The sequence below is a fragment of the Furipterus horrens genome, unplaced genomic scaffold (genome assembly GCF_987537825.1).
Source record: "Furipterus horrens unplaced genomic scaffold, mFurHor1.1.pri manual_scaffold_6, whole genome shotgun sequence".
In the NCBI taxonomy this organism is placed as follows: Eukaryota; Metazoa; Chordata; class Mammalia; order Chiroptera; family Furipteridae; genus Furipterus; species Furipterus horrens.
The window spans coordinates 193,853,897-193,862,220 of record NW_028327176.1 but is presented as its reverse complement, the minus strand read 5'-3'; the positions used below and the strand labels follow the sequence as shown (position 1 = coordinate 193,862,220).

Sequence of the window (8,324 nt, the reverse complement as noted above, 5' to 3'; positions counted from 1 at the left end):
TCCCACAAGACGCCGACAACGGCTCTGCCCCCCGCGCTGACTCGGGCTCGTTTCCTTCCACTGATCGCCGTGTGAATTCTCTGAGATCGACGGCGTCACGTGTGCGACTCTCGTCTGTTCCCTGGAGCCGGGCTGCTCTGCAGGCGGCGAGGCGAGCCGCTTACAGGGACGTCTGTGTCACGGACAGGCCTCATGACCAGCCCCTGGGCTTGCACCCTGACCTTTTCCCTTTAACCCTAGGCTCTGGCCCCTAAACCCTCCCTAACCGTTTCCCTGTGCCCCAAGGGTTCGCTCTCGCCCACCTTCGCGCGCTCGTCACGCCGCGGCCCCGCCCCCCACTCCCCACGCGGGGCACCAGGTGTACGGCGGGAGCCGCCCGCAGCGCCCCCCCGCGCGGCCCGCACGCAGGCCCGGCCCCGGGCGGCGGAAGTGCGCCCGCGCTGTGTGTCCGACTGCCGCGCAGGCTCCCAGGACCGGGTTCCGCGGCGCCCCAGACCCTAAACGCCCAGCACCGGGCCTGCGCCCGGGACCCGGACCCGCAATCGTCAGCGCGCCCCGCCCAGTCACCAGACCGGCAGTTGGCCCGCCCACCGCACCTGCTGTCCAGTCGTTTCAGGCCCGCGGTCCTCCGCGCCGGGGTCCGCCTTCCGCCTTCCGCCTTCCGGCCGACGGGGCGGTGTCGGGGCGGCACTCCCCGCGCCATGGCTGCCGCGCGCGGTGCCGCGGCGGAGCTGGGCTTCGCGAAGGCATCACCGGCGTGGCGGCTGCGCAGCGAGCAGTTTCCCAGCAAGGTGGGCGGGCGGCCGGCGTGGCTGGGCGAGGCCGGGCTGCCGGGGCCCGCGGAGCTGGCGTGCGCGCGGTGCGGCCGCCCGCTGGCCTTCCTGCTGCAGCTGTACGCGCCCCTGCCCGGCCGCGCCGACGCCTTCCACCGCGGCCTGTTCCTCTTCTGCTGCCGCGCGCCGCCCTGCTGCGAGGGCCTGCGTGGTGAGCGCGGGGGCGGCGGCCGGGGGCGGGGACGCGGCTCTCCCGGCGCGCGCGTGCGTGCGCGCTCCCGCCGGGCCCTTTCTTAACCGGTGCTCGGGACGCGCGCTGTCAGTTTTGGGAAAGCTGCGTCCCGACCGCGTCCCCGCAACTTCGCGTCTGTTAAACTCATTATTAACGTGGTCACTGGAGCAAGCTCCCAAGGCTTGACGAGTTTCTCGTTCTTTTCCATTTTTTTCCCTCTCTCCTTGAAGAGAATAAGCTCGTGGAAAGCACAGCTGCCTTCTGTTTTTTTGAGAGATGAGGGTCTTTTCTGTCCTCTGTGGAATGCAGGTTCAGATACTTGAATTGGCTTAATGTTTTACTTAAAATATTTTTCTCATTTTTCTCAGTTTTTAGAAATCAGCTACCCCGTGAAAATGACTTTTACTCCCATGAGCCTCCTGCTGAGGAGCCCCCCGCAGAGACGGGCGAGCCCGTGTGCCTCCAGCTCAAGTCCGGGCCGCGTCTCTGCCGGGTGTGCGGCTGCCTGGCCCCCAAGACCTGCTCGGGGTGTCACCGGGCGCGTTACTGCAGTAAGGAGCACCAGACTCTGGACTGGAGGGCGGGGCACAAGCAGGCCTGTAGACAGGCAGGTGAGTCCGTCTTGCTTGTGAATTTCAGCTCAGTTTCGTAGCATCTATGACCCCGATCTTTTGTTTTGTGGAGAAAAGTTAGAATTAGAAAAGCTGTAGTACTTTTCAGAAGTGTGGTAGCAACACCTTTAAGATAGAAGAGCTGGGAGATCTTGCTTACTTAGTTCCAGCCTGTAACCCACACTGCCGGAGCTACATATATTAATTTACTAGAGAAAAAAAAAATGGAATATACTTTAGAAAGAGGACATTAGACCATTTTCAAAACTAAATTATTAACTAATAATGCTGGTTGACTTTTTTATTTCAGGTAATTTGGACAATACAGTTCCAGACCACAACTTCCTTTTTCCAGAATTTGAAATCGTAATAGAAACAGAAAATGAGATTACACCTGAAGTTTTGGAAAAAGAAGATGAATCGGAGATTATAGGGAGCATGGGTAAGGAATCAGTTTCAGGACATTATTTATTAAGCGATTGAACATAATGCTTGAAACAAGGGGTTCAATATGTCAAGAGGAGAGATACTGCCCTGGCTGGTTGGCACAGTGGATTGAGTGCCAGTCTATGAACTGAAGGGTCACGGGTTCGATTCCCAGTCAGGGCACAGGCCTGGGGTCTGTTATTTATTTATTCATTTATTTATTTATTTATTTAATTTTAAATGATAGTTTTTTGCTTAGGTTATTACAGTTGTCCCAGTTTTACCCCCTTAGGCCCCCACCACCACCTCAGGCAGTCCCCACACCGTTGTCCTTGTCATGAGGCAGGCAGGCGTATGTTCTTCAGCTGCTCTACTTTTCATCCCCATGACTATTTGGTAACAACCAATTGGAGCTTCTCAATCTCTTCACCTTTTTCACCCATTCCCCCCCCCCGACCCCCACCCATCTGGCATCCATCCAAACATTCTCAGTATCTGTGATTCTGTTTCTGTTCTGTATGTTTATTTTGTTTTTAGATTTAGTTGTTATGTATTTATTGCCAATTTTATTGTTCATATTTTTGATCTTGAAGAAAATCCTTGAATTCCTTTAGTTTTACCTTGTCTGGGAAGCTCTTCATCTGCCCTTCCATTCTAAATGATAGCTTTGCTAGAGAGAGTGATCTTGGTTGTAGGTCCTTGCTTTTCATCACATTGAATACTTCTTGCCAGTCCCTTCTTGCCTGCAAAGTTTCTTCTTAGAAATCAGCTGAGAGTCTTATGGGAGCACTACTGTAGGTAACTCTGCTTTTTTTTCGCTGCTTTTAAGATTCTCTCTTTACCTTTAACCTTTGGCATTTCAATTACGTGTCTTAGAGTGGACCTCTTTGTGTCCATCTTGTTTGGGACTCTCTGCAAAAAACTCTCACTGTTTTTTCAAATAGGTTTTCAATTTGTTGTTCTTTCTCTTCTCCTTTCTGCACCCTGTAATGCTAAGCTTGGGCCTCATGAAGTTGACTCAGAGGCTGCTTACACTATCCTTGTTTGTTTGGATTCTTTTTTCTTTTTGCTGTGATGGGTTGTATTTTCTTATGTTCGGGTTCACCAATTTGATCCTCAGCTTCATCCACTCTACTGTTGATTCCCTGTAAATCATTATTTGTTTCAATTAGTGTATCCTTCGCTTCTGACTGGATATTTTTTTATGCTGTTGAGACCCTCTCTTAAGTTCCTTGAGCATCCTTATAGCCAGTGTTTTGAACTCTGCATCTCAGGTTGTTTGTCTCCATTTTGTTTAGCTATTTTTCTGGAGTTTTGATCTGTTCTTTCATTGGGCCATGTTTCTTTGTCTCCTCATCTTGGCAGCCTCCCTGTGTTTGTTTCCGTGTATTAGTAGAGCTGCTACATCTCCCAGGCTCAGTAGTGTGGCCTAATGGAGTGGGTGTGCTGAAGGGTCCTGTGGCACAGTCTCCCCATCACCCAAGCTGGGTACTCGAGGTGTGCCCTTCGTGTGGGCTGGGTACACTCTTTTCTTGTACTTGAGCCTTGATTGCTGTTGGCAAGTCCAAGGTCAGCCACTGCCTGTGTTCTGTCCCAGGTCACACAGCATGAGCTACAAAGTGATCTGTCGATTGCTGCTACTTGTGCTGGGCTTGGAGGCGCCCAGGTGAGGCCAGGCTGTGAACCTAGGCTGGTTGCTGCTGGGGCTGGGGCTAGGCCTGGGGCAACTAACTACAGGAGAGGTCGGGAGCATGCTGAAGCCAGGTGCAATTTAGGAAAATCTGAAGCATGGGCCAAGACAAGTCATTCATATGGAAAAGCCACTGGGAACTGCTTGGGTGGGCCTGAAATTTGGGTGGAACAGGGCCTCAGGGAATCAACAGGACAGGACAAACAGTGTTAGCCAGGTTGATAGAGTCTCAGATATGGTTCTCACCTGGTGACCCTGTGGTTCTGGGGGGAGGGCTCAGAAAGGGAACAATGGCCTTTGCCAGCACTTCTGTCTGGGAGAAGTGCCTGGCTTCCTCTCAGATCTGGCCTTGATGCAGGACACTTCAGTTCCTCCCTGAATGTCTCTGATGCCTTTCAATCTGATGCCCCAGCACTAGAGCTCAGAGGGAGTGAGTCTGAGCAGTTGAGTCCATGTGTGGGTTCTTTGAGATGAACTGCTTGGGACTCCAGAAGTTTCTTTCACTGAGTCAATCGCCACTGGTTTCGCAGCCATAAGTTGTGGGGACTAATCTTCCTGGCACTGGAACACCTGGGCTGTGGGGCCTGATGTGGGGCTGGGACTCCCTGCTCCCGAGATCCCCCTCCCGATTTTTATCCGCCACACGTGGATGTGGGACCAGCACATTTCTCCTCTGTGCCCCTCCTACCTGTCTCGATGGATGTGGTTTCTTTAATTCCATAGTTGTCAGACTTCCATTCAACTAGATTTCTGATGGTTCTGAGTGATGGTAGTTCTATACTTTAGTTATAATTTTGATGTGGTTGTGTGAGGAGACCAGTCATATCTGCCTACGCTGCCATCTCAACTGGAATTGGATCTGTTCTTTTAAATTGGAAGCTGTAGTAAAGAAGAGTGCTCAGTAGGAGCCTGCATAGTAAATGATGCTTCAGGGAGCACCTGGAAATTCAGATGGTCTCTCAGCACCAGCTTGAACAGTTTAAATCAGGACTTCCCTGGAAACATCTGGTCATTACTGTCTGGTTTGTTTAGCACTCAGCTGGTGGGTTACACCTGCCTGCCCTCAGCCCGCCTGAATTGTCACATGCAGGGTTATGATGTTGCCATAATAGTCGTGTTGATGGTTTTTCCAGCTGAAGCACCTGAAGAAGAACTGGATTCCATGGCAAAACATGAATCCAGGGAAGATAAGATTTTCCAGAAGTTTAAAACTAAAATAGCCCTGGAACCAGAACAGGTAAAGTAGAACTCACATAGCGCCCTCTGTGTTCTTTTTAGGGGTGATTTAAGGGGTGTCATCTCTAGAAGCTGTCTCATTACTGCAGCCCCTCACTGATCTGCTGATCCTTTTAACAGTTATTGGAAGAACAAAACTAACATTGTTTATCACGTAGGATTTATTTCTAAGGAAAGCATCAGGTGGGGATGTGGCCTGCAGTTCATGGAGTTGAGGCACCGATAACAGAAAGAAAAGATATTTTTCCCTTTTTTCTAATAGGCATCTTTGGCTGGTAAAACCAACATACAGTAACACATCGATGCTTTTTTTTTTTAAAGATCTTATTTATTTACTTTCAGAGGAAGGGGAAGTGGGGGAGAAACAGAGGGAGAGAAACATGGATGTGGTGCGCCCTCAACCCAGGACCTGGCCTGCAGCCCAGGCCTGTGCCCCAGCTGGGCATTGAACCGGCGACCTCTTGGGTCACAGGCCGGCGCTCAGTCCACTGAGCCGCACCAGCCAGGGCGAGATACTGGTTTTATAAAAAGAATCCTGGTCCTGTCGGGACCTTCTGCTGTGATCACAACTGCAGTGTGAAAGACAGAGGGTCGCTGTGGGTTCAGGGAGATTGCTCACTCAGGTCCCTGGCTCATCTCTGTTCTGCCTCTTCACTCCCTCAGCATGGACAATGATCAGGAAAGAAAACTCGGCCATGTTCCCAAGAGCCAGTCACTGGCTCCAGTCCATATGGATGGGTTCAGGAAGAATGGGTCTAGGTCTGAAACTCTGACAAGGTGGTTTACAAAATAGAGGAAAACCACTCAGTTGTTATATAAGATCTTATAGTGAAGCTGACCTCTATGTAGCATAAACACAGTGCTTCACTTGAGATTTGTCCCTTTTACAATGTTTCCCTAGGGTTCCTTAGATCTGTGTGAGCATAGACGACTGCGTTTGGGGTTCAGAGCCTGGTAACGGGGACATAGTTATTGTCAGTCTGTTCACAAAGTAGTCCTAAGATTGAGATTAGAACCGTATCATCAGCTAAGAAATGGAGTTTTGCCGTCCTGAGTTATAGAGACGCTGAAGTCCTGGTTGGATCAGGTGTTGGGCGGGACAGCGGCAGCAGGCTGCCTTTCCGAGGGGGTTCCGTCAAGTGTAGGAGCTAACGGGGCGCCTTTTGTGAGGTGTGGGAGGTTGGAACGTGGTTCTCATTGATTGTAGATTCTCAGATACGGCAGAGGGATTGCCCCCGTCTGGATCTCTGCTGAAAACATCCCCCAAGGAGAGGATATTCCAGACTGCCCTTGTGGCGCCAAGAGAATATTTGAATTCCAGGTATGACCTCACAGAGGGACAGTTTTACGACCTGTACCTGCTTTACGTATTTAAACATTACAACACTTTTCCAAAGTCACGTACCCGTGGGGTCTGTATGCTGTTACACAAATTGCCTTATTGTGAAAATTTGTAGTTTCCTGCCCCACCTCAGGACTTAAAATTGGTCTTTTACTGCTTTATCTGGTAATCATTTCCATCTCTAAATGAGACGCTATTTCTGATATTTGCCAGTTCATTAGTTTTCAGGTACGTTGACTGACTTTACAGTAACAAGGATCTGCATGGGTTGGCTTTTCCCAGCTGCTCCCCCCAGTGAAATCATATAGTTACTTTTGGTGCCTCTACTGTTAGTGTCATCCACCTTGTTCCATTCAGCAGGGTCTGGTTCTGCACTTTGTGAGAGGAGTGTTTTAGAACGTAACTGTTTACTCTGGGTTTGTGAATTTATTAGGAAAACAAATGGCTGGAATCACAAATGTTTTTTCTAAAGAAACTGTTAGCATCAAAATCATTTTGGGGTTGGGTGGAAATCCTCTTCAGCTGTGGAGTCACTAACCTTACAGAGGGACAGGTAGTGTCTGTTCCTTGGGGTGAAAAAGGGAATTATGAGGACCGCACCCAACACTGACTGGTTCTTAGTCCCGAATCCTCTGATGCCTGAGAGGAGCAGCCAGTGTTTGTGTGAAGCAGTTTCAGGCGTGGGGGTGGGGGGGGTAGTTCTTCACTTGTTCCCATTGGACTGCTGGGCTCAGAGGTTCCTTTCTGCATTCACTGCTGCTCGTGTTTCTTCAGAGCCATAGTCGCAGCATCTGCTATTCAGTGTTGACATGACCAAAAAAGTTGCCCAGCTAGAAGCCTCTCTTCTTTTTTGTGGTATATTAGTAATAAAAATAATTAGGTCACCAGCCAAGCCAGATGGATCAGCCAGTCTCTTATACTTGGAGCTGCTTTCTCAAATGGGGAAGAAAGACACCAGATGAAGTACAGAGGGGTTTTGAAGGAAAGAGCTGCAAACTACTTTAACTGTGTAACGTTTGTAACTCTGCTGTGTGTGGGGGGATGGGAAGCTCAAGGTCCCCGTCCTCACCTGGGCAGGGAGGTCCGGGTAGCCACCGGCGCGCCTCGCCTGATGCAGGCCCGACTTTCGCCCTCGCAGGTCATGCCCCAGCTACTTAACCACCTCAAGGCCGACACCCTGGGCAGGAGTGTGGACTGGGGGGTCCTGGCCGTCTTCACCTGCGCCGAGAGCTGCAGCCTGGGCACCGGCTACACAGAGGAGTTTGTGTGGAAGCAGGACGTGACGGCCGCACCGTAGAACAGCCTCATCGAGCCTTCCAGATGCTCGTGACCTCCGAGACCTTGCTGTTCCCGTTTTAGGACTTTATCCCAAGGAAATAATCATGCCAGAGAGAGAAGTACAAAGATGTCGTTTTAGGCATTGTTTACAATGTGTAAATGTGAGTGGAACAAAGATGTCCAGTGACGGGGAATGACAGGAGCTGTGTGTCTGTCCCCTGGAGAGCTGGGCGGTGTCACTGATACAGACCTGTGTGCACAGTGAATGAGGCGCAGGCCTGAACCGACACCAAGATGCTGCTGTTATAGATGGTGTTCCTAGTATGATTGTATATCTTTAAAAATACTTGTACACGTGTATGTGCGTGAAGGTGCATCTGGAAGGCTGTGTACGACCTGTGAAAGTGACCAAGGTGGCGCTAAGCAAAATGAGCTTTCTACCTGTTTGTATGTTTCTTCAATAAAAATGGGTTATGTGCCTCATTGAGTCAAAATATCACTCATTTTCCCCACTACACTGTATTGAGTAAAAGAGAACAGTGGGTAGAACTCCAAGACTTACTTGTCTGATAACCAGGCAGCTGTCACAGGCGCTGGTGCACATGGAAGCCCAGACGCGAGGAAGACACTGAGTCCCACTAGGCTGCCGAGGCCAGCGGGTGGGGTGCCCGGGCTTCTCAAGCAGCGTAGCCAGCAGAGGAGAATGATGGTGATCAGACGTTCTAACCGAAGAGAA

At 50.5% G+C, this 8,324-nt stretch overlaps 1 protein-coding gene across 2 annotated transcripts; it reads left to right on the top strand.

Annotated features, from left to right (window-relative positions):
- The first annotated feature begins 675 nt into the window (after positions 1-675).
- Positions 676-8,082, top strand: PDCD2 (programmed cell death 2). 2 transcript variants are annotated; one of them, XM_090280115.1, is made up of 6 exons: positions 676-984; positions 1,374-1,616; positions 1,927-2,058; positions 4,866-4,969; positions 6,176-6,289; positions 7,449-8,082. In XM_090280115.1, the coding sequence occupies exons 1-6, from the start codon at positions 702-704 to the stop codon at positions 7,605-7,607; spliced, it is 1,035 nt and encodes a 344-aa protein (XP_090136241.1). In that variant the 5' UTR covers positions 676-701; the 3' UTR covers positions 7,608-8,082. The 2 variants fall into 2 exon arrangements, with proteins under 2 accessions (XP_090136241.1, XP_090136242.1); XM_090280116.1 differs by lacking the exon at positions 6,176-6,289.
- The last annotated feature ends 242 nt before the right edge of the window (positions 8,083-8,324 follow it).